Source organism: Erinaceus europaeus, chromosome 21, assembly GCF_950295315.1.
Source record: "Erinaceus europaeus chromosome 21, mEriEur2.1, whole genome shotgun sequence".
Taxonomy (NCBI): domain Eukaryota; kingdom Metazoa; phylum Chordata; class Mammalia; order Eulipotyphla; family Erinaceidae; genus Erinaceus; species Erinaceus europaeus.
The window spans coordinates 29,427,649-29,451,974 of NC_080182.1; the positions used below are offsets into that span (position 1 = coordinate 29,427,649).

Sequence of the window (24,326 nt, forward strand, 5' to 3'; positions counted from 1 at the left end):
CCATGGGGCTCCCTGGGTGCTGTGCATGGTGCTGAGAGAGAAGAGACCCCACAGCCCTGCCCCACCCTCCATGGGGCTCCCTGGGTGCTGTTCATGGTGCTGAGAGAGGAGAGACCCCACAGCCCTGCCCACCCTCCATGGGGCTCCCTGGGTGCTGTGCATGGTGCTACCGTGAGCTGCTGGGAGGGTTGTCATTAGTGGTTTTTAATCCCGGGGGCATTGTGCTCAAACATAAGAGGTGGTGGCACCTTTTTGTTTCCCCTTTTGTTGCCTTTTTCTTTTTTGTTGTTGTTGTTGTAGTTATTATTGTTGTTGTTGGTATTGTCCTTGTTAGGACAGAGAGAAATGAAGAGAGGAGGGGAAGACAGGGGGAGAGAAAGATAGACACCTGCAGACCTGCTTCACTGCCTGTGAAGTGACTCCCCTGCAGGTGGGGAGCCGGGGGCTCGAACCGGGATCCTTACACCACGTTCACTTAACCCGCTGCGCCACCACCTGGCTCCCGGTGGTGCCTTTTACAGTGGCCTCAGCGTCCACATGTCCCACCCTTGCCCCTGGCTCTGTTGCCCATCAGCACTGTGACAAGGAGGTGGGTTACATCACCTCTATGGTCCTCAGGCCCTTTGTGTGTAAAGGAGGTGCAATCTCCCCTAGAGCTTGGCCATGTGTCACCGTCATTGTCACCATCACTTTGGGAACAAGGAAGGGTGACGAGATGCTGGTCAGGGTGTGTGGATGGCGGCTGGGGGTTGAACAGGATCCAGAGCCCCAGGGAGGCTCACAGAGTGTCTGTCCCACCGGGTCTGGACACCTGAGCCAGCACCAGTAACAGGGACCAGTAGTGAAGACACTTGTGGACACTGCAGAGCCTGGCAAGCCTTCTGAGGGGCCACTGGACAGTCACAGGGCTATGGGAAGAGTGGGAACAGCAGCTTGAAAAAATGTTCCCTGGCATGGAAGTGGTGGCAGCAGGTGATGGGGAGAGGGAGGAACAAGGTAACCAGTCAGGGGACCCAGGGCACCATCATCACCAACTCCAAACAGCTACCAGGGCCCTGGGCAGGTTCAAACAGAGGAGCTGCAGGAGATGGGTTGTACCCAGAAGCCACCGAGAAAAGGACGTCCATGCGTCAGATAGGAATCTGGAGGTGGTGGTCAAGACTTATTTCATGAGAGAGAGAGAGAGAGAGAGAGAGAGAGAGAGAGAGAGAGAGAGAGAGAGAGAGGAAATGTCACACAAGAGAGAGAAGCCAGAGCACCACTATGGGACATGTGAACCAGGCATGAGACTGGGAGCCTCAGACATGCAAGTCCTACACTCTACCAGCTGAGCTACGCTGCTAGCTCCTGGAGGTGACTTTGACCTAGAGACTGGTCCGAGAAACAGGAAAGTGTTCTCGAATCCACAGCCCCAAAGGGGAGTGTTGGCTCCAAGAGGAAGAGACTCAGAGGAGGTGGTGGTAATGGAGTCCCAGTGTCCTGGCCTAGCCTCAGGGAACAGCCAGGGTTCTCACACTCACACTCACTCACACACACACACACACACACACACACCAGTACACACATCAACACACTCATACACATACACACACATGCACAACCCATACACATGCACACCCCAACATGTAGACACATACCTGCCACCCTTCCTCCCTCCTTCTGCCTTTATCTGCCCTTCCTTGGTCCTACATTCACTCTCAGACCATCTAGAGTGAGTCCCTCCCTCACCACTGAGCCTGGGTTCCCCATATCTCTGACCTGCATCCCAGATGGCCCACTGTGCTTGAGGGAACCCTCCCAATTTGGGCTCACCCACCCCTGGCACCTCTGTGGGTGACTCTTCCTCCACAACTCCCTGCAGAAGAGAACTGAGCAGACTCAGATCACCTCCACACAGCACAGAAGAGATAGGATAGATGCTTGCACGCTGGTAAGAGATGGTGGCACATGTGACAGATGGCCCTGAAGGCTGAGCTGGGTCCTTGTGTCTACACACACGTGGCCCTAAGTGGCCTTCTGCAGTGTCGTTTCATGAACTCAGACCTGCTCACAGAGGCACCCTGGTGCCTGAGGACCTGCTTTTGAGGGTCAGCATCAAATCTCTGGGGCCAACTCCCCTCTGGGCTCTCCCAGGTTCCTGAGCCCACAGTCCGTCTGTCTGTCAGCACTGCTGTCCTGGGCAGCTCCCATGCTCCGTATAGCACTAGACTCTGTCAGAACCTCAGCATTTGGACAGCTCCTTGGGCCCTGTCCTCTAAGCTCAGCAGACAGCACTGGTCAGCACCGGGCCTTGGGGACAGCTCCCAGTGGAGACCAGGCCCCAGTGCCTGCTCCATAGTCCTGGGAGGGCTATTGGTTAGCACCATGGCCCATGGAAAGCTCTCCCTAGCAACCTCTGCTAGCCAGGCTACAGGGATAGAGGGGTCAGTGGTTATCAGGTTCCTGACTTCTGCCACCCAACCCCTCCCCTGCACCCAGCTCCCTCCATCCATCACCTTGGCCCTGGGCTCCTTAGGGCCCAACCCTGCGGGGCTTGGGAGGGGGGACAGCTAAGGACTCCTCAAGCCGTCTCTGACCTACTGTGTGTATCCAGAGCTCTGGGCTGGTGGACAGAGACAGAGAGAGAACCTGAGAGTTGGTTCTGCTCCCTAGTTTTTGGTTTTTATTTTTTATTTGTGATTAACGATGATTTACGAGGTTGCAAGACAACAGGATTACAATCCCACACAGTTCCCACTACCAGAGTTCCATGTCCCATCCCGCCACCCCCATTGGAAGCTTCCCTATTCTTTATCCCTCTGGGAGTATGAACCCAATTTTTTTCTTATTTATTTATTTATTTATTGGATAGAAACAGCAGAAATTGAGAGGAAGGAGGAGGTAGATAGGGAGGGAGAAAGATCAATTTCTACAGCACTGCTTCACCACTCGTGAAGCTTTCCCCCTGCAGGTGGGGGCCAGGAGCAACCAAAATTCTTTATGAGGCTCAGAAGTGGGAGTTTTGGCTTCTATAATTGCTTCTCCATTCGACATGGGTGTTGGCAGTGGATCCATACCCCCAGCCTGTTTCTGTCTTTCCCTAGTGGGGCAGGGCTCTAGGGAGGTAAGATTCCAGGACACACTGGTGAGGTCGTCTGCCCAGGGAAGTCAAGTTGGAATCATAGTAGTATCTGCAACTTGGTGGCTGAGAGGCAGTAAGATAGCATAAATTGCTTGATAAACAGGAACTAAATGGTAGAAATAGAGCAGATGAAATCAGAGGTCTTCAGGAGGGGAAAAGCTAGGAAGTCTATTTTAAGTGTGTTCCTGAGGGCCCATGACTTCAGTAGTTTTTGCCTGAGCCTAATTGCTAGCATGCAGGTGGGCTGACAGAGTCTCAGGTCACACAGGATCCTGTTCTAAATATGAGTATATAGGTCTAGGTCAGATCGATGGGGGAAACAATGAATTGTATTTATATATTTTTTTCAAATTTGGGAGCTACTCTTTGCCCTAATCCAGCTTTCTAGCCTTTCTAGCTCAGGGTGGAGGTAGGAAGGGCTGGGCAGGGTGGCAGAGGAAGCTGTGGTGGGGGGCGGGGCATGACTTTTGACTGAGAGCGGCAGACAGTGTCCAGAGCAGCAGCCGCCCCTGCTAGCAACCCCTCACCCCCGGCCTTCTGCAGTGAGGTCTCCCTAACATTCTTTGCCATCTGAGCCGTCTGGCTTCCATGTCCTAGTGACACTGCTGTTTCAACTTCACTGGAAAACTCTCGAGGATTCTTTTCCCCAGAGGGGAGATTTTTAATCGTAATGTCTAAGATGGATACATCAGCTTTTGAGCAAAGGACTGACTTGCTGGCCTGAGGCCCCAGGTTTGAGCTCAGGTAGCACAAGTGCAGGAACCCTGCGGAGCTCTGATTTCTCTGTCTCAAAATGAATCCATCTTTAAAAAGTAACGTAAGGAACACAGAGGGCGTGCAGACCTGGACGGGGAGGGGGATGCCCTGCAGAGCCGGGAAGGGGGCAATAATGGGGGCCTGGTTCTGACACCCTCCTGATACTGGATCCCAGGGCATCCCCTCCCTAGGGCCTCCCGCAAAGCAGGATATGGCCCAGGGTGGGTAAAGGGCCCAGGAGGCCCAGGGAGAACATGGGTCACACTGATAGGAGAGCCCTGGGATGGCACTCAGAACCAAGGGCCCCAGCAGAAAGAGAAACTGAGGCACTGGGGAGCAGCTCTGGTCCACAGTCAGGCTGTGAGTTTATGCTCAGCTTTTGGTGGCGGCAGTGGGGCCATGCCAAGCTCAGTACCAGAGCAAGTGCCCTCAGCTGCATCCTCCCCCCACTGACCTCATGTGGGGATGAGTCACATGATCCTGGTCATGGAGTGGGGGGAGGGCTTGGGGACACAGTGAGCAGACCCTCAGTGACAGGAGGAAAAGCTGTGTCTCTCCCTGATCTCAGAACCTGGTATCCAGGACTGGGTCCAAGACATACCTCCTGGCATCTGCTGGGCAGGTGGGTAGATGGAAGGACAGAGAGAAGGAGGGAGGGAGTGATGAACAGAAGGAAAAATGGATGGATGGATGGATGGATGGATGGATGGATGGATGGATGGATGGATGGATGGATGGATGTGTGGATGTGTGGATGTGTGGATGGATGGATGGATGGATGAATGGATGGATGGATGGATGGATGGATGGATGGATGGATGGATGGATGATTGGTTGGATGAATGGATAGATGAATAGGTGGATAAGTGGATGGATGTATAAATGGATACATGGATAAACAATATATGGAGGATGGATGGCTGGACGGATGGACAGACAGACAGATGGATGGATGGATGATTGGTGCATGAAATGATGGACAGATGGTTGGGAATCAGATAGACAGACAAGATGGATGTTGGGTTGGGTGAGTGAACAGATAAAAAGAAGAGTGGTGGACAGATGGACAGGTGGGTAGGTGGGTGGACAAGAGTGACCTGACAGGCCAGGAGTAGAGGACACCTCACCTTGGGCCACTCTGGGGGCACGGGGGCAGTAAAGGGAGGGTGCTGGTGGGCCCCTCCCCCCAGCCAGGGAGCGGGCGGGGGCTCCGTGAGCAGCGAGCCCTTGACAGCCCACCCCCAGCCCCGCCTCTGCCATCTGCGCCTCGAAGCTGTGTCTGCAGGGTTCTTGTTCTTTTCTTTTTTTTTTAGATTTTCCTCTTCTGGTTCACAGGACAGGAGTTGTCTAAAAATAGCACTGCCTTTGCTTCTGAGGTATTCATTTTCAGTTCCCTTCCTCTCCCCCCTCCGCACTCAGAGCCTAGAGCTCAGAGCCGAGACCATCATTGTCAGCTCTGACGCAGGGTCACCCTCACAGCAGGTGTGCGGCTGGCTGCTGGAGCTTGTGCACACATACACATTCACGCATGCACACTCAGACACATACTCGCACGCACACACATTCATACACATACCTGCACTCACACTCAGACACACACTCACATTAACACACTCACATTCACAGCCACTGATACCAGCATTAGAGCACGCATACACACACACACACACACACACACACACTCACACACGCTGGCATATGCTCACACATACTTGCACAAGAGCACACACACGCTTACACTTCTCACACACTCACTGATACATGCACACACAGAATCACTCATTCTAGCACTAGAGCACATATATACGTACACACACGTTCTCACACCCACACAAACTCCTAGTGCATATGTGGATACACGCACGTTCACACTAACAGACTCCACACACACACTCACACACACTCATACTCACTCACCCACACAGTCACACACACACACACAGTCACACACACACATGCCGACAGTCCCCTGCAGACCATCACAGATGCCTTTGTCCATCAAGATCATAGGCACACACATCTGCTGACACACTACAGGGACATACTCACAGTCACTCACAGATCCCACCTGACCCCAGCACCCCACGTTCCCTTGATTCAGGTGTGCACCCCAAATTACAAGCTGGGTGTGCAGCACAATCACCTGACACACTCCCTGACCCCAGTACCACACCTGCCCCAGCTGTGAGCTGGCTCCACCAAGCTTCCTGGCTCAGCAACTGGGCATGGGGGGGTGGCTTCCATTACTTGTGAAGACAGACCCCCCAGAAAGGCCAAATCAATATGCAGGAGTGGGGGGGGGGTGGAGATTCCAGCCCCGGGACGCCACCTGGAGCTGGAGCTGGAGCAGAGGACAAGTTCTACTAACAAGCAGGGGTCCTGGGAGCAGTGTAGGGGTCCAGGTGGCAGCACCCCATTTGACCTCAGTTCCAGGGACAGTGGAGAGGGGACATGGTTGAGCAGAGAAGGCGGATGGTGTGAGTTCAGTTAGGACCCACTGACTAGGGCCCTTCCTCTGTGCAGAAATTGGGTTAGTGTCTCTCTCTCTCTCTCTCTCTCTCTCTCTCTCTCTCCCTCTCTCCCTCTCTCCCTCTCTCCCTCTCTCCCTCTCTCCCTCTCTCCCCTCCTCCTTCTCACATGCCCTGAGGAAGGTTATCTCCATGGTGTTGGGGAAAAGAGCCTGAACACACAGGTTCAGAGCCTGACCCAGGCCCTAAGACCCCCACCTGGGATTCCAGATGGGGCCTGTGTCCCCAACATCTATTGTGGCTGCCAGAGGAGGCTTAAAGGGAGGGGCAGCTTTACAACCCAGGTGTCCAACAACAGAGGAGTGGCTGAGAAAGTTGTGGTCTATATACACAATGGAACACTACTCAGCTATTTAAATGGTGAATTCACCCTCTTCACCTCATCATGGATGGAGCTTGAAGGAATCATGTGAAGTGAGATGAATGGTTGGATGAATAGACAGATGAATGGATGGATGGTGGATGGATGGATGGATGAGTAGATGGATGGATAGATGGTGGATGGATGAATGGATTGGTGAGTGGATGGATGGGTGGATAGATAAATAGGTGGGCAAGCAGCTGAATGAACAGAAAGACTGTTGGATAAGTGGAGACGTGGCTGAAGACAGTTCTCCATGTCCCCACAGCCGTCACTAAACTCTCCAGTGCCACTAACCTGCCTGCTGTCACCATCACAAATACAATCACCCTCGACAGCTCTGGGAGCTGGCATGAGCACAGGGAGGGAGGGAGAGCGCACAAGCCACTCCTGGTGGCAGCAGCTGAGAGAAAACAGCTCCCGGGCCTGAGCAGCCCCTGTGCCCTGCCGAGCACCATGGGTCACTAAGGTGCTTCATTCCAGCACCCTGAGGACCCCTGAGGGAGGGGGCATGGTGGCAAGAGTGGGTCAAGAGTGTGTCTCTGGGTCCAGGCTCACCCCTGGCACCAGCTTACAGCATGACCCTCTCTTATGTCCGTCTCCCCCTGTGGCCCACTGCCCGTGGCCTGTAAAGGGGGCACATGCCTGCAGGGGCCCAAGGACTGCTGGTGGGTCCCCATTTTGGGCCAGGCTTTATGTGTTTGACGTGACAGAATTCATCTGAGTCGCATAGCACATGACGAGTGAGGGGTTACCACCCCCCTGTGTTAGGAGAACTTGGCAAACTTCATCTCTCCTACTCAGCCCAGAGGATCCGGGAGAGTTAGAACCAGTGGCTGGGCTTCCAGAGCCCCAGCTGCTGGCCTGAGTGGCATCTCTGGGTATGAATGTCTGAGTCCCTGCCTGGGACCTGTCACTGCAGGCTGGGGTATGTTTGCTGCCATGGCCGAGAGACACAAGAGTCCCTGAGGATCCAGTCCACCGTGCCAGGGGGCTCCATGCTGTGTCTCTTCTCTGTGGGAGGTACCTGGTGTGTCTTCTGTTCTCCATGAGCTACCCATTACCCACCTGTGACAAGCTTCCTTCTGTAGCCCCCAACCCCCCTTGGGGGGCTGAGCAGCACCTCTGACCCATAATGGGGGTAGAAACACACCAGGCTTAGACATGGGACATGATAGCTGATGTGTCCCCAGCATGATAGGATAGGACAGGCTAGAGTGACCACTGTCCCACATAGGGAAACCCAGGCAAAGGGCCATGCCCAGGACGCCCCAGCCAGGATCACAGGGAGCCAGGACTGGGCGCTGAGTCCTCACAGCAAGGCAGCACCTCCTCCTCCTCCTCCTCCTTCTCCTCCTCCTGCAACCTGGAACTTGGGCTGAAGGGAGCTAGACGATGGGGAAGGGCCCCCAGCTGAGTGTCATCCCCCCCCAGCCCACCTCTGCTGTGTGCCTGTGGGCAGGTCTCTGCTCTCTCTGAGCCTCAGGGTCTGACTGGGGCAGTGGGATGAACTCTGAAACACCCCCCAGTTCTAAAACTCCATGCATGGGGAAGAGGAGGGGCAGACAGGAGGGAGGCCAAGGGAGGGACTGGGGATGAGCTGGGAGCTCAGGGCCCTGCCTCCCTATCCCCCCCCGCCCCCGTCCTCTCTGTCTCCCCACCTCATCCTCTTCCTCCTGACAGGGCCAGAGCTGCAGGGCAGGACCAGCCCCCCTGCCAGGTGCAAGCACCCTGGGGCCCTTTGTCACCCAACGCTTACTGGGGCCTTGGACACAGGTGTTGGGTGTCGGTGTTGGATTCTGCGCTGCAGGGGTGAGGGCAGCGGGCGGGGTGCAGAGAGAGGCCTCACTGTCCGAGGTGCTGAGCTCTAGCCTGGTGAGGACTCTGGAGGCTGGTGGTGCCAGGCTGGGCTGTGAGTCTGGGGGGCAGAGCCTTCTGACGGGTCTTGCTAGATGTGAAGGGAGGGCAGAAGAGGGGGAGCCTGTGCTTGGGGTCTGGGGACTGTGCACTTGGATGAGGGGGAACCCCAGACTGGGCATGGAACACTTGTCACCTCGCTGAAGAGGGCAGGACTCGGGGGCTCTGCTCACCGAGGGGCTGTGAACACGGGTGTCCCCAAGAGGGGAGGGGCTATGGGACCACCTAGAGAGTAGCCACATACAAGAAAGGGGGTGTCACCAGGATATGAGGTGGGCCTTCTGAAAAGTGGATGATGGGGCAGGTGATGCAAGGCACCCCAGCTGTTTGTAGGGGGCTGCAGCAGGGGGCTGTCATGACATGACCCAGGAGAGCAGGCTGAGCTTCATGGAGGGTGCTCTCACACCTGGGGGGTGTGAAGACATTTGTTTGTTTGTTTCTGGCATTTATTTAGTGATCTTTAATACCTTATTGGTTGATTGGCTAGAGACAGAGAGACATTAAGAAGTGGGGAGAGAGAGAGAAACATCTGCAGCCCTGCTTCACCACTCATGAAGACACCCCTCCCCGCAGGTGGGGACCAGGGGCTTGAACCCATGTCCTTGCACCTGGTTACAGTGCACTCAACTGTCCCACTGGCCAACCCCTAATAACTAATTTTTCTTACTGCCTCAGGGGTTGTCACTGGGGCTCGGTGCTGGCACTATGAATCCATTACTCCCATTGGTCATTTTTTCTGTATAATTTTTATTAGACAGGACAGAGAGAAATTGAGAGGGGGTGGGGAGATAGGAAGATAAAGAGAGATATCAGCAGACCTACTTCACCACTCATGAAACAGACCCCCTGAGCCCCTGCAGATGGGGGACAGGGGCTTGAACCCAATCTTTGTGCTCGGTAATATGTGCATTTAACTGGGTGCACCACTGCCCGGTCCCTGATAACTGTTTATTTTGGAGAGAGATCAAGAGAAATTGAGAGAGGAGGGGGAGAGAGAAAGGGAGACACCTGGGAGTCAGGCAGTAGCGCAGCTGGTTAAGCGCACGTGACGCGAAGCGCAAGGACCGGCTTAAGAATCCCAGTTCGAGCCCCCGGCTCCCCACCTGCAGGGGAGTCGCTTCACAAACAGTGAAGCAGGTCTGCAGGTGTCTGTCTTTCTCTCCCATCTCTGTCTACTGCTCCTCTCCCCATTTCTCTCTGTCCTGTCTAACAACAGTGACATCAATAACGACAACAATAACTACAACAATAAAAAAAACAAGGGCAACAAAAAGGAAAATAAATAAATAAATTTTTTTATTTTTTTTTAAAAAGAAAGAAAAGGAGATACCTGCAGCCCTGCTTCACTACTCATGAAGCTTTGCCCCTACAGGTAGGGACGGGGTGGGGGGCCGGTGTTGAACCTGGGTCCCTGAGCATGGTAACGTTTACACTCTACGAGGTGCACCACCAACTGCTCCCCCCACCACTGTGGGACATCTGAGCCCCAGCCACATGAGGGTGGGCTGCTGCCATCTGGGGTGAGCATGCCCAGGCCCCAGGCCTGACCCTCCGCCTTGCCTTCTGCCCACAGGACGTGGCCACTGACCATGTAGAAACGGCTCTGAACAGCATGGACCCCGCTGGATGGAGACGCCTGGGTCTGCAGCCCTGAGCACCCCCATTCTGCTGCTGCCAGCCCCTCCCACTCGGACCCGGAGCCACCACGGTGAGGACACCCCCGGCCCCCAGGAGCTGCCCAGCAGCCTCTGTCCAGCACAGAGCCTCCAGCCGGCCAGAGCAGTGAGGCCGCCGCCATGGGAGACTTGACCAACAGCGACTTCTACTCCAAGAACCAGAGGAGCGAGTCCAGTCATGGCGGGGACTTCGGGTGTTCCCTGGAGGAGTTGCGTTCACTCATGGAGCTGCGGGGCACTGAGGCCGTGGTCAAGATCAAGGAGACCTATGGGGACACAGAGGCCATCTGCCGGCGCCTCAAGACCTCTCCTGTGGAAGGTAGGTGGGGTCTCGCCCCCAGGGCCTTGGCTGCAGCTGCTGGCAACATTGGCTCCCTGATGTGTAAGCTCAGGGCACAGGGAGGGGCCTTCTAGTGTGTTCTGGGGGCTGTGTCTCTGGGCTGGGCCTGTTTTGGAGTTCCTGTGCCTTCCCATGGGCACTGAGCTGGGCACGGAGCTGGGCACCGAACTGGACACAGAGCCCAGCACTGAACTGGGCACAGAGCTGGGCACTGAGCCAGGCCCTGATCCAGGAACAGAGCTGGGCACTCATATGGGCACAGAGCTGGGCACTGAGCCAAGCAGCCCATTAGAGGAGCCACAGCTGGCCGCCTCTGTGCCAGCCAGGCCAGGCCCCTGCGTCTCCTATCTCACCCCCTGTGGTTGGATTTGAGGCTTCCAGCCCCCTGTCTCTGCTCTCCCTGTCCTAGCCCTCCACCCAGGAGCCCCTGGCTCTGGGTTCGAGCAGGGAACCACAGCTCTGCCCACATGCACAGTCCCAGCTGCCCACCCCATTCCAGGGCTGGGTCCTGGCCGCCCCAGATCCAGACTGAAATTGGGGGCCCTGAGGCTATGAGGCAGCCACAGCCTGAGATCCTCGGGCAGACGGGCTAGCAAGAGCAGGCCGCCATGGTGACCAGTGTCCTGCCCTGAGGCGGGCTAAGTGGGGACAGGGGAGGGGGCTTCTTTGCTGCTGCCAAGGTGAGAAAGCCTGGGACCACTGCAGAAAAGGAGGTTCAGCCCCCGGGGGCACCTGTAGAAACTCCTAAACCAGGTCTCTGCCACGAGATAGGGAGGAGAGACACCCCCAACGTGGACACTGGGACCAGAGTGTGGGTCCCCTCCTCTCCCGGGTACAAAAGATTCCAACATAAACCATCTGATGCCCCCAAGCTCATGCTTGGGAATACAAACTAAGCCCCATTCATTCCTCCCTGGAGAATGGAGTCAGAGGGCGATAGCCCCTCCCTTGGGCAGGGCCCACCCCCGAGTGTCCCCGGGTGACAGAGAAGGTGGCAGTCTCTCACACCCCTCCTAATCCCAGTCCCTGCACCACCCTGGCTCTACCCAGGACCAGCCAAGTGACAGCTTAGTAGAGCTGGGGGTGGACCTCGGCAGCTGGGGTCCCTGAGACCCAGGGTCTGTGTCCCTTCTGTTGGGCCAGGTCAGGCCGGGTCAGGCTGAGGCTGAGTGCCCAGCAGGTCAGCTGCTGTCCTGAGCCTGGGTGGGACTCTGGAAACTCCCCCCTCATGTTGTTGGGTCTCATTTGGACGATGTCCTTTCTGTGCCTGGTGACTCTAGCTCGGGACTATCGGGCACCCATAGGTGATTCTGGATGGGGAAGGGGGTCTGCCGGGGTCTCCCAGGCCCTATCCTCACGTGAACACTGCCAGGAAACACCCCAGGACCTGACCCTCAGCAGCAGTGAAGCAGGGCTGCAGGCATCTCTCTCGTCTCTCTCTCTTCTGCTTTCCCTCTTGATATCTTTCTGTCTCTGTCCAAAAATAAATAGATGATAATTTTTTTGAAAAATCTTTCTAAGAAAAAAATCTGAGTGGGAGCCAGGTGGTGACACCACCTGGTTGAGCATACATGTCCCCATGCACAAGGACCCAGGTTCAAGCCCTCAGTCCCCACCTGCAGGGTGGAAGCTTCACAAGCAGTGAAGCAGGGCTGCAGGTGTCTCTCTGTCTCTCTATTTCCCCCTTCCCTCTTGATTTCTGGCTGTCTCTATCCAGTATTTATAGAGAAATAAATAAGATTTTTTTTTAAATATATGACATGAAATCAGCTTGCAGGGCTGGAAAGAGCGCTCAGGGTCAGAGCACAGGGCTCTCAGGCCCAAGGTCCCAGGTTCAGGCCCCGGTACAGAACTGAGTGTGCTCCAGCCTTCTGCTCAACAAATAAACACGGCTCGATGCCGTGGAGTAAATAAACAGGGCGGAGTGCGCGGCCCCCCCTTGGCGTAAAAGGAGATTCACAGGGTGCCGACTCCCCAGGAGTTGATGAATTGGGGGCAGGGGGAGCCTGGGAAGATGAGAGGTGTGTGTCTTGTGGGGGTGACATCTTGGAGGCAGAAGCTGTTGTCCCCAGGCTCAGCACCCTAACTGGGGGCTCCACATTGGCAAAGAGAAGGCAGGGAGGAGAGTGGAGGGCAGGGAGGCAGCCTGGGGACAGGACACCCCCATCTGTCACCCTGGAACTGTTGACTGTTGTGCTGGGTTCAGGGTGGCACCTCCTGGAGCCAGGGCCAGGCTCAGCCCTCGCCCCCACCCAGCATGGCCCCTGCCTGGACTCGGCTGTGAGCAAGGTGGCTTAGACAGTCCTGTGGTCTCTCCCCACAGGGCAGTGTCATGGTGGGGGGGGGGAGGTGGAATGGGGGACAGTCTGAGACATTGGGCGGCTGCAGGCTGGAGCAGGAACCAGATACTCGCGCGTTGATGACAGAACTTGCGTTAAGTTTGTATGAATCTGACTGCCTGCAGGAGGTGGGGGGGGCAGGTGTCGTGGGGTGGGGGGCTGTGTCCTACAGATACATGTGGCCCAAGCCCACAGACGCAGGGCTCAGGGCCTTGCCTGGCCAGAGAGGAACAAGAGGTGTCCCCCAGCCCCCCCCCCCGACTCTCTGGGACTCTGCCCCGTGACATCAGCTCATCAGAGGATACATGAGGCCAGAAACGAGGCTGCCCCCTGGGGTGGGGGGTGTAAGGGAGGCCAGAAGTGCCCTCTGTCCCCCGAGCAGGTAGATGCACAACCTTGGACCAGATAGCTCACCTGGTCAGGCACCCGCCTCTCATGCCACACCCCCCCCGGGGTCTAGCCACCGGCACCACATGCAGCACTGGGGACTTCTCTGCTGCTGTGGACTGCCTGCCCCCCCAGGCAGCCATGAAACTACTCCTGTGCTGAGCTCCGGTGACAGCCCCCCCCAAAATTAATTACATTGGGGCCCAGACAATGGTGCACCGGGTTAAACACATACATTACAATGTGCAGGGACCTCGGTTTGAGCCCCCACTCCCCCAGCTGCAGAGAGGGGCTCATGAGCGGTGAAGCAGGTCTGCAGGTGTCTCTCTGTCTCTCCCCCTCACCCTCTCCCCTCTCCTCCCAACTTCTCTCTGTCCTTTCAAATAAAATAGAAAGGAAAAAAATGACCCCCCAGGAGTGGTAGATTCGTGTGCTGGCACCAAGCCCCAGAGATAACCCTGGTGGCAAGAAAAAAATAATAATAATTAAGTCATTACTGAATTAAAGACTCTGGAACGCCTACCCTGGTGTTCTGTGCCGTGGGGATCCCCTGAGCTCACCCCCCTAGGCAGCAGTGAGCAGGCAGTGACAGTCTGTGACAGTCTTCTGCTAGAAGGGCCTCACAGACCCCAGGACTATAAGTACCTTGTCCCAACAGTTCACGCTCATGCCCAAAGGGGCTTTCTGGTTTGTGGAGTGGGACACAGGGGCCACTGTGGTTCTGCGTGTGGCTGGACCCCCAGCTGCCAGCACTGGGCCCTTGTCCATCCCCCCCCCCAGTTTGGGTTTTATTTGTTTGTTTGTTTATTTTTCAGTGGCTGTGGGGAGTGAACCCTGGGCCTCAACAGAGCGGGGAAGGGCTGCCATGCTCCACCTCTGCCCTCTCTCACCTGTCACCCTGTCACATGACTGTCCTTTTTGCTGTCCTCCTCCTGATCACCCATCCCCACCCCCCACACACAGACCCCCCAGGCCCAGACCCAGAGCAGCTTCTCACTGGGCCAGTCCCGAGCCAATCCCAGCAGCAGGAGGGTGGGACATCTGATTGATCAGGCCAGGTCATCTGCTCACCCAGGGTGGCCCATCACCCTTGCCCTAGAGATGGGAGCAGGGTGAGAGGAGGCGGGAGCCGGGGTCCAGCACGCAGGTACCCTTCCTCATCCCCAGGACGCACATATCACAGCCTCAGCTACTCTTGCTGAATTTATTTATTTATTTTGATAGAACAGAGGGAAATGGAGAGGGGATGGGAGAGAGACCTACAGCCCTGCTTCACCGCTTGTGAAGCAGCCCCCCGGCAGATAGGTAGCGAGGGTTCGAACCCTGGTCCTTGCGCATGGTAGCGTGTGCGCTAAACCAGGTGTGCCACCACCCAGCCCCTCTGCTTCTCGTGTGTTTTTTTTATTTACTTATTTGTTTGTTTGTTTATTTATTTATTTATTTATTTATTGTATAGAGACAGAAATGGAGAGGGTACGGGGAGATAGAAAGGGAGAGAGGTAGAGACACCTGCAGCCCTGCTTCACCACTCGGGAAGCTTTCCCCCTGTGGGTAGAGACTGGGGGCTTGAACCCAGATCCTTGCACATTATACCGTGTGTGCTCAATCAGGAGTGCCACCACCTGGCCGCTGCTTCTCGTGCTTAGTTGGAATTGTCATTCAGTATACTCAGGGAGAGAGCTCACAGCACCACCCAGCACCCATAGAGTTCCCCCGGGTGCTGTCCACAGTGTTCCCATGTGGTGTCAGGGCTCAAACCCAGGCCCTCACACTGAGAAAGAAAGGAGTGCTCTCTCCCTGCTGAGCTATAACTCAACCCACACCTCCATCTCCACTTCATCCCCAGCTATGGGATGTGGGGTGGGAAGCCAGCTTCTCTGTGCCTCAGTTTCCCAGCTGTGATAGGGTGTCACATGTCCCCTTGCCTGGTTCCCCTTGAGGCTCTGAGTTCGTTGTGCCCAGTGCCCCTTGTCACCCTTCTCAGCAAGGAGCTCCATGTGACCCCCGGGGACACTAGGGTCAAGCCTTGGGGACAGAAGGACAGGCTCACGGACAGGGGAAAGGGCCGAACCCTCAAGAGGCTCCAGGCTGAGAGCAGAGTCACCCGGCTTGGCTTGTGTCCCCTGCCCCCCAGGAAGGATAAATCCTTTAAAAGCACAACTTTTGCTGGGGGCTGAGTCACGTGGAGGGCGCCAACGCAGCTCTGAGTCACCATGAGAGAGCCCACGTGTGGACTGAGGTGCCAGCCTTTCCTGGGGGACTGGGGGCGGGCAGGGCTGGGCAGCAGAGGGGCACAGGGCAGTGACCACAGTGGGGGTGGGGGTGGGAGTGAGCTTCCATCTGGGCAGGCCCACCCTGTGAGACCGAGAGCCAGTCTCTCTCTCTCCCTCTCTTTCTCTCCCCTCTCTAAATACATGGACTTTAAAGACCAAGCAAAGCAATAGGGTCAGGGCCAAGCAGAGGTACACCCAGTTGAGCACACACATTGCCATGCACAAGAGCCCAGGTTAAAGCCCCTGCTCCCCACCTGCGGTGTTGGGGGGGAGCTTCACGAGCACCGAAACAGAGCTATAGGTGTCTCTGGCTCTGTCACTCTCTTTGTCCCCCTCCTCTCTTGATTTCTGTTTCTCAGAAAAATATATATTATATGTTTTTATTTATTCCCTTTCGTTGCCCTTGTTGTTTTATTGTTGTAGTTATTATTGTTGTCGTTATTGATGTCAGTGTTGTTGGTTAAGACAGAGAGAAATGGAGAGAGGAGGGCAAGACAGAGAGGGGGAGAGAAAGACAGACACCTGCAGAGCTGTTTCACCGCCTGTGAAGCGACTCCCCTGCAGGTGGGGATCCAGGGGCTCGAACCGGGATCCTTACACTGGTTCTTGCGCTTTGCGCCACGTACGCTTAACCCACTGCGCTACCGCTCAACTCCCAAAATATATTTTAAAAAAAAAAAAGGAAAGAAAAAAATTAGAAGCTTGAATCCAGAGCTGAGGCCAGAGAGGCAGGGCAGCTGGTGGAGGCTTTCCTTCTAAGCGTGAAGCCCTGAGTTCGATCCCCAGCACCATGTGGGAGCGCCATGGGCAGGCAGGCAGAGCTCTGTGCTTGGTGGACTGGCGCTTTGAGATCTCCCCTCCCTGTCCCTCTTTGTCACTGCCTCCCCTCCCTGTCCCTCTTTGTCACTGCCTTCGAGGAAACTGGGCCAGGAGGTGGCTCAGCAGTGAGCGTAGGCACCAGGCCCCAGGTTCAGTCCCCATTGCATTTTCCCCCAAAGCTGCCCACCACCTGTGACATCACCGTGTGCAGGCAGGGTCCCCGGATGGTCTCCTGTGGTCCCCACGGCAGCCCCCCCCCTCCAAGGCAGGCACAGAAACTTAAAAAGAAAGGGGCCCGGGAGTCAGGCAGTAGCACAGTGGGTTAAGCGCAGGTGGAGTAAAGCGCAAGGACCGGCATAAGGACCCCAGTTCGATCCCCGGCTCCCCACAGGCGGTGAAGCAGGTCTGCAGGTGTCTGTCTTTCTCTCCCCCTCTCTGTCTTCCCCTCCTCTCTCCATTTTTCTCTGCCCTATCCAACAACGACGACATCAATAACAACAATAACTACAACAATAAAAAAAGCAACAGAAGGGAATAAATAAATAAATAAAAATTTTAAAAGAGAAAGGGCCCAACTCCCAGGGGCGAGGCCTCGTGCTCTGCAGAGCCAGCCCTGCTGCTCAGAGAGGAGGGAGGAGAGGCCACTGCCCCTGAGTCTCCGTGTCCCCATCTGTCAGTGGCATCCAGTGGGTGCTATGCTTCCTGAGATTCCTCTGCCTCTGCTCTGGAGATAGCCTTGGGGACATCCCTGGGGTCATCCTTGGGAACAGATGTGGAGACAGCTCTGGGGTCAGCTCTGGGGACATCTATACTCAAGGACCCAGGTTTAAGCCCTCACTCCCCACCAGCAGGGGGAAGCCTAACAAGCAGTAAGGCAGGTCTGCAGGTGTCTCTCTGTCTCTTTAGTTTCCCCAACCCTCTCAACTTCTCTCTGTCCTGTCAAATAAAATAGAAGGCAGGGAAAAAGTGAGAGGGGGCGGTGGCCACTGGGAGCAGTGGATTCCTAGCACCAGCACTGAGCCCCAGCTAAAATCTAAAAGATTTTAGAATGTTCCAGATTCTGGATCTGAACGTGAAGGCTGCAGGGGAGAGGCAGGAGGTTCTGTAGCAGATAGGCAGTGTGTCTGAGACCGTCTACCTTGAGTCTGGCTGGGACTGAGGAAACATGGCAGAGAGGGGAGAAAGGTTTCCCCAGAGAGGAGCCAGGAGCGGCCCCGGCAGGTCCAGGCTTCCAGACCCCACCTGTGACTGGTGGTCAGGGCAGAGTCGTGTCGTGAAGATTTGCTTTTACATCACAAAACAGGCTTGTGATGGAGGTGGGTAATAGGGGAGGAGGAGAGAGCCTCACCTTTTTTCTTGCCAAGTAGTATTCCACTATGTGCAGAGACCTCTCTGCAGGGACCCTCTCCCTGGGTGGGGTCATGTTTGGAAGTGCCAGGTTCAGGGCTTCAGCGCGAGGGGGGGTTGCAGGGCGAGCCAGAGAGTGGGGAAACGTATGGGGACAGATAAGGAGGGTTATGGGGAGGGCAGTCCCAACCTCAGGCTAGGGAGAGTGAACACCTGGAGTTAGGGGAGTCCTTGGTTCACCAGGCCCCTCCAGGAAAGTTGTAGAATTTTGTTGTGAGAACCCACTGTGCTTGTTTCCTGACCATCAGTGACCCAGGGGATAAGAAGGCCCTCCTGCCCCAGGGGACAGCTGTTAGAAGATTGAGGGGCAGCCCGGGAGTGGGGGAAGAGGGATACTGTCCACAGGAATGGGGTGGAGGCATCAGTTTCTCCAAACTGCACTGGAGCTCAGGCCTGGATCCAGACCCCTGGGAGGGTGTGTCAGGCAGGGCCTCACCTGCCCAGAGAGGATGAAGCCCCGACCCCAGGCCCCAGGCTGAGAGTCACTGAGAGGGGCCTGGACACGGCATGGCGTCCGGGTGCCCAGGGCTCCTCCACTACCCAGCTGTGTGTCCCCGGGTGAATCACTTGCCCTCTTTGGGCATAGGAGTGGGAAGTTCTCAGGGTCAAGCCAGGAGGTAGCTCATTGAGTAGCTCACATTGCCATGTGCAAGGCCCTAGGTTCAAGCCTTGGTGTGTCGGGAACCCCATGGATGGTAGAGAATACTGGGGCATCTCTCCTTCCTTCCTCCCTGTGTCTCAAGCTCTCTCTCTCTCTCTCTCTCTCTCTCTCCCTCCCTCCTTCCCTCTCTCTAAAATAAAGAATGAAGAGAGGGCTGAATGGTGGTGCACTGGTTAAGCTAAGTACATATGTTATCATGCACAAGGTCCCCACCTGCAGGGGGAAAAGCTTCATGAGTGGTGAAGCAGGGCTGCTAGTGTCTCTCTGTCTCTGTCCTTCTCTATCTCCCCCTCCCTCTCAATTTCTCTCTGTTCTATCCAATTAAAAACTAGAAAGGGAAAAAAAGGGGGTGGGCCAGGCAGTGGTGCACTTGGTTAAGCATACACGTTACAGCGCGCAAGGACCCAGGTTCAAGCCCAGGGTCTGATGGTCCCCCTAGCGGTGTTCTGGAAGATTCCAGGAGCTGTGGTTTCCTGCTTGCTTACTGTTCAGCTACTGGGTGTCTGTCTTTGTCGGTGGCTGTCTTTGTCGGTGGACATAATGTCTGTCCACCCTCACTCAGTAGAAAATCCATAAAGCAGGGGGCTGAGTGATGGCACACCAGGTCAAGCATACATATCACCATGAGCAAGGATCCGGGTTCAGACCCCTGTTTCCCACCTGCAGGGGGAAAACTTTATGAGTAGTGAAGCAGGTGTGCAAGTGTCTCTCTTTCTCTTTCTCTGTCTCTATCTACCCCTTCCCTCTCAATTTCTCTCTGTCCTGTCAAATAAAAATAAAACAGGGAAAAAAAAGTGATCTGGCAAGTGGTGCGGTGGGTAAAGCATTGGACTGTCAAGCATGAGATCCCAAGTTCAGTCCCCGGCAGCACATGTGCCAGAGTGATATCTGGTTCTTTCTCTCTCTCCTCCTATCATTTCTCATGAATAAATAAAATCTTTTTTAAAAAATGGCCACTGGGGGTGGGGTGGATTCATAGTGCTAGCAACAAGCCCCAGAGATAACCCTGGAGGCAATAAAAACAAAGAGGAGAAGGGAGGAGAGGAGAGGAGGGGAGGGAGGGGGAGGGGAGGAGGGCGGGAGGGGGGAGGGGAACCACAAACAACAGGAAGCCCCACTATGTGCCTGGCACTGCATGTACTGTCACCCCTTCTCTGCCCACAGCTTCCTGGGCGCCAACTGTGCACCAGGCCCTGGGGACAGGCCAGCCATCACAGAGCCACCCGTCCCTGCCCTGTGGGGACCAGCAGGGGGCGGCGGGAGCCTCCTGTGCTAAGGGGGCGGCGGGGGCTGAGAGGAGGGACAGCAGGCACAGGGCAGGGCTCGCACCCTCCCTGTCTTGTTCTGAGGCTTGTCCCGGTCTCCTGCAGAACCAGGTTTCGGGAACATTGTGTTTCTCAGGAAATCACGGAGGAGGCAGAAACCTGCGTCCTCGGTTGCCTGGCAACCAGGTGGGACCTGAGGTGGGGGCAGAAGAGGGAGGGTGGTCCATCTCTGTCTTGCCCTGTAACCAGGCAGGAGAGTCCTCGTGACCACAAGGGGGGACGGAATGCCAAGTGGACACCTCCGAGGGGGTGGCTGACCAGCCAGCAGTGAGGGGCTCAGCCCAGAGGAAGGGAGAGAGGAGGGCTGTTTCCAGGAATATGTTTGCTTCAAAAGGCGTGAACAAGGAGAAAGAGAAGGTGGATGGGTGGAGGGTGGAGGGTGGAGGATGGAGGGTGGAGGATGGATGGATGGATGAGTGGGTGGATGGATAGATGGATGGATTAATGGAGGATGTATAGATGACGATTAGTAGATGGATGAAGGGATGGATGAAGGGATGGATGGATGGAGAATAGATGGATGGAGGGTTGGATGGGTGCATTAGTGGACTGTAGACAGATGGATGACTGGGTGGATGGATGGATGCTGAGTGGACAGATATATGGATGGATTAGTGGACTGTAGATGGATGGATGGATGGATGGATGGATGGTGAGTAGATGGAAGGATGGGTGGAGATGGGCAGGAAGCATGGGTCTCCCTGTGGTGTGAGGACCTGAGGGTCTCAGCCGGGAGGACAGAGGTGGAAACCCACAAGGGCCCTCAAGAGGTCAGCACCACATGCCCTGGTGTCAAACTAAGGCAAGCTGGGCAGGGAGCCAGGGACCCAGGGGCACCAGCGCAGGAGGAACTGAGTGACAATGGCCAGGGGCCCAGATGTGGGTGCAGAGTGCAGTGGGCAGCAGAAAGTCCCATCAGGGACCCCAGAAGTCTAGCAGAAAGGGGCTGGAATCTGTAGTCAGGAGGTGACCGAATGGGGCCTTGTGTGGGGTCCATGGAGACAGGCATCACTAGTCAACCCATCAGCCACTGACCACAATTAGCTCCAGGCAGTCCCTACAAGCCAACCCCAGAGTTGTAGCAGGATGGAAGTGACCAGTGTCCCCTAGCTCAGGGCTCGCTCTCCAGGAGCTCAAGCTAAGTCTTCAGAAGAGCACTTAAAATGCCACTTAGCCATGCACTGGGCTTTCGTGTCTGAGGCCCCAGGGGACACAAGTTTAATTCCTGGCACTGCCACATCCAGAGCTGAACAGTTCTCTGGCTTCCCCCTCCTCTCTCCTCTCAAAGTAAACAAATCTTTTAAAACTAGAGTACCACTCAGGTCAGTAAAGAGCTGTTAAGTGCTCCCATTACAAAGAGCAAGGACCCAGGTTCAAGTCCCTGGTCTCCACCTGCAGGGGGAAGTTTCACGAGTGGTGAAGCAAGATTGCAAGTGTCTCTCTCTCTCTCTCTTTCCTTCTCTATCTCCCCTCCCTCTCAATTTCACTCTGTCTCTAAGAAAGAAAGAAGGAAAGAAAGAGAGAGAGAGAGAGAGAAAGAAAGAAAGAAAGAAAGAAAGAAAGAAAGAAAGAAAGAAGGAAAGAAGTTTTAAAAAAGAGCTGAGCAGATGGTGCACCTACTTTGCCCCGCTTGGCATCCACCCCCAACCTGTGCCGGAGGAGCTCCAGTGCCTTGTTGTCTCCCTTTCTGTCTTTATCTCCACATCTGTGTCTCTCTTTGTAGCTGGAAAAGTCTGCCCAGAGCAGTGAAGGCCATGTAACAACAAAAATTCATTTAAAAAAAAATTGATGGATTGAAAAGTCACCTAGTGGGGTTGAGAGCTAGTTCAGCAGGCAGAGCAGAGCACAGGTATTAAGATGCATGCATGATGTTGCCGGTGGCAGGGTTTCACCTTTTTAAGTGCTGAGTAATATTCCTCTGTGCGTCTCCACCACTGTGTCCTCATCCAGGCATGTGCCGGTGGGCTCTGAGGTCGTTCCCAGGCCTCTGTGACGTGTGTGCGTCTCTTTGAATCAGTGTGTCGCCAGGCATTTTCCTGGCGAATGCTCGGAAGTGGGCCCCGGGGTCACGTGGAGTTTTTTTCTTGAATTGTGACCCATGCTGCCCACACGTGCCATTTCTCCACATTCCTCAGCACTCACTGTCACCCGTCTTTGGGGACAGCAGCTCTCGTCACGGGCACAAGGTGACCCCTCGCTGCTGTTCTGACTGTGTTTCCCTGGTCCTCCCAGATGCCGGGCACCGCCCCATGCCTGTGGCCACTGTGAGTCCTCCTCAGAGAGCTGTCTGTCTGTCCAGCTCTTCTGCCCAGCGGAAGGAGTTATTTGTTTTGCTTGAGTCGTGTAGGCTGTTTCTACACCATGGTTCCTGGCCCCCTTCCTGGGCCTGGGTCTACACTTTTTTTTTTTTTTTTTGCCTCTAGGATTACCACTGAGGCTTTGTGCCAGCACTAGAATCCACTGCCCCTGCAGGCCGTTTTTTCCATTTATTGGATAGGAAAGAGAGAAATTGAAAGGGGAGAAGGGAAGGTGGGGGGGAGACAGAGAGACATCTGCAGTATTGCTTCAGTATTGCAGTATTGTGAAACATCCCACCTGCAGGTGGGGAGCACCCCTTCTCTCCCCCTCTCTGTCTCTCTCCATTTCTCTCTGTCCTATCCAACAACAACAGCATCAATAATAACAACAATAGTAACTACAACAACAATTTAAAAAATCAAGGTCAATGAAAGGGTAAATAAATAAATAAATATTAAACATTTTTTTTAAAAAAACAATTATTCCCAGAAGAAACACATTGAAAAGGCACCAAAATCTCAGATAAGGTCCTGAGTTCGACCCTTGGCATCCCATGTTCCAGAGCAATGTCCTCATCCCCTCTGGCTTCTGTTTTCTCTCTTATTGGCATCTATACAACTCTTTAAAGGTGGCTGGGTGGTGGCGCACCTGGTTGAGCACACTCATTATAGTGAACAAGGACCCGGGTTCAAGCCCCCAGTCCCCACCTGCAAGGGGAAAGCTTCACAAGTGGTGAAGCAATGTTGCAGGTGTCTCTCTGTCTCTCTCCCTCTCTATCACTCCTTACATTCTCAATTTCTGGCTGTCTCTATCCAATAAATAAAGATAATTTAATTTTTTTTAAAAAGACAGTTACTCATAAGCATCTATTTTTATTTATTTATTCCCTTTTGCTGCCATTGTTGTTTTTTATTGTTGTAGTTATTGTTGTTGTTGTTGTTGTTGTTGGATAGGACAGAGAGAAATGGAGAGAGATGGGGAAGACAGAGAGGGGGAGAGAAAGACAGACACCTGCAGACCTGCTTCACCATCTGTGAAGAGACTCCCCTGCAGGTGGGGACCCGGGGGCTCAAACCGGGATCCTTACGCCGGTCCTTGCGCTGTGAGCCACCTGCGCTTAACCCACTGCGCTACTGCCTGACTCCCTATAAGCATCTATTTAAATGCCACTGCTGGGGACTTGACTCTTGCTGGCCACCGGCCCCAAGGTCTGAGGCTGATGTCACAGACAGATGGCATCTGTGCTTTCTCCCTGCCATTCAGGGTTTGGGACGTCAACCCCATGGACTATGGTTGGCTTCTGGCGTGGGGGGGTGAGGTGTGGCCGCCCAGGTCTCCCATCACCTGTGCTTGGCTCCTTCATCATGAGCTGAGATGCTGTGTTCCTGTGGGTGGTGCCCAGACTGGCCTGAGCAGATACTGGAGAGATAAGAGGACTTATAAGAGATAAGAAGAAGCCATTGGGGCTAAAGACATGGCATAATGGTTATGAAAAAACAAGCCATTGGGGGTCAGGTGGTAGCACAGCGGGTTAAGCACAGGTGGCACAAAGCGCAAGGACCAGCGTAAGGATCCCAGTCCTTCATGGGTGGTGAAGCAGGTGTGCAGGTGTCTGTCTTTCTCTCCCCCTCTTTGTCTTCCCCTCCTCTCTCCATTTCTCTCTGTCCTGTCCAACAACAATGACAATAATAATAATAACCACAACAACAATAAAACAACAAGGCCAACAAAAGGGGGAAAAAATCACCTCCAGGAGCAGTGACTTCGTGGTGCAGGTACTGAGCCCCAGCAATAACCCTGGAGGCAATAATAATAATAAGCCATCAAACAGACACGACCCAGCTCAGGGGCAAGGGGAGAGGGCTGCGGGCATGGCCCAGGTCAGGAGGGTCACAGAACAAGGGGAGACAGGTAGAGGGGGAGCCAGTGACCTCTGCTGAGGCAGAGACCAGGAACACTCACTGGAACAGGAGAGAAACAAAGAAAACTATCTTTTTAGAAGAAAACTATCTTTTTAGATAGTTTTCTAGAAAACTAACTTTTTAGAAGAAAACTATCTCTTCTTTTAAATACACAGGGTCAGGTGGTGGTGCACCTGGTTGAGCACACATGTTACAG

General features: G+C 54.7%; 1 protein-coding gene across 12 annotated transcripts in view; it reads left to right on the plus strand.

Moving 5' to 3' along the window:
- ATP2B2 (ATPase plasma membrane Ca2+ transporting 2) overlaps positions 1–24,326 on the plus strand; it is a 232,855-nt gene that overhangs the window by 126,951 nt on the left and 81,578 nt on the right. For all 12 annotated transcript variants that reach the window (XR_009547083.1, XM_060180697.1, XM_060180700.1 and 9 more), the window contains one exon: positions 10,257–10,678. Coding sequence is in view for 11 of the 12 variants with exons in the window: in XM_060180697.1 (XP_060036680.1) it covers positions 10,480–10,678 (199 nt within the window). In the remaining variant the exon portion in view is untranslated. The remainder of the gene's footprint in view (positions 1–10,256; positions 10,679–24,326) is intronic.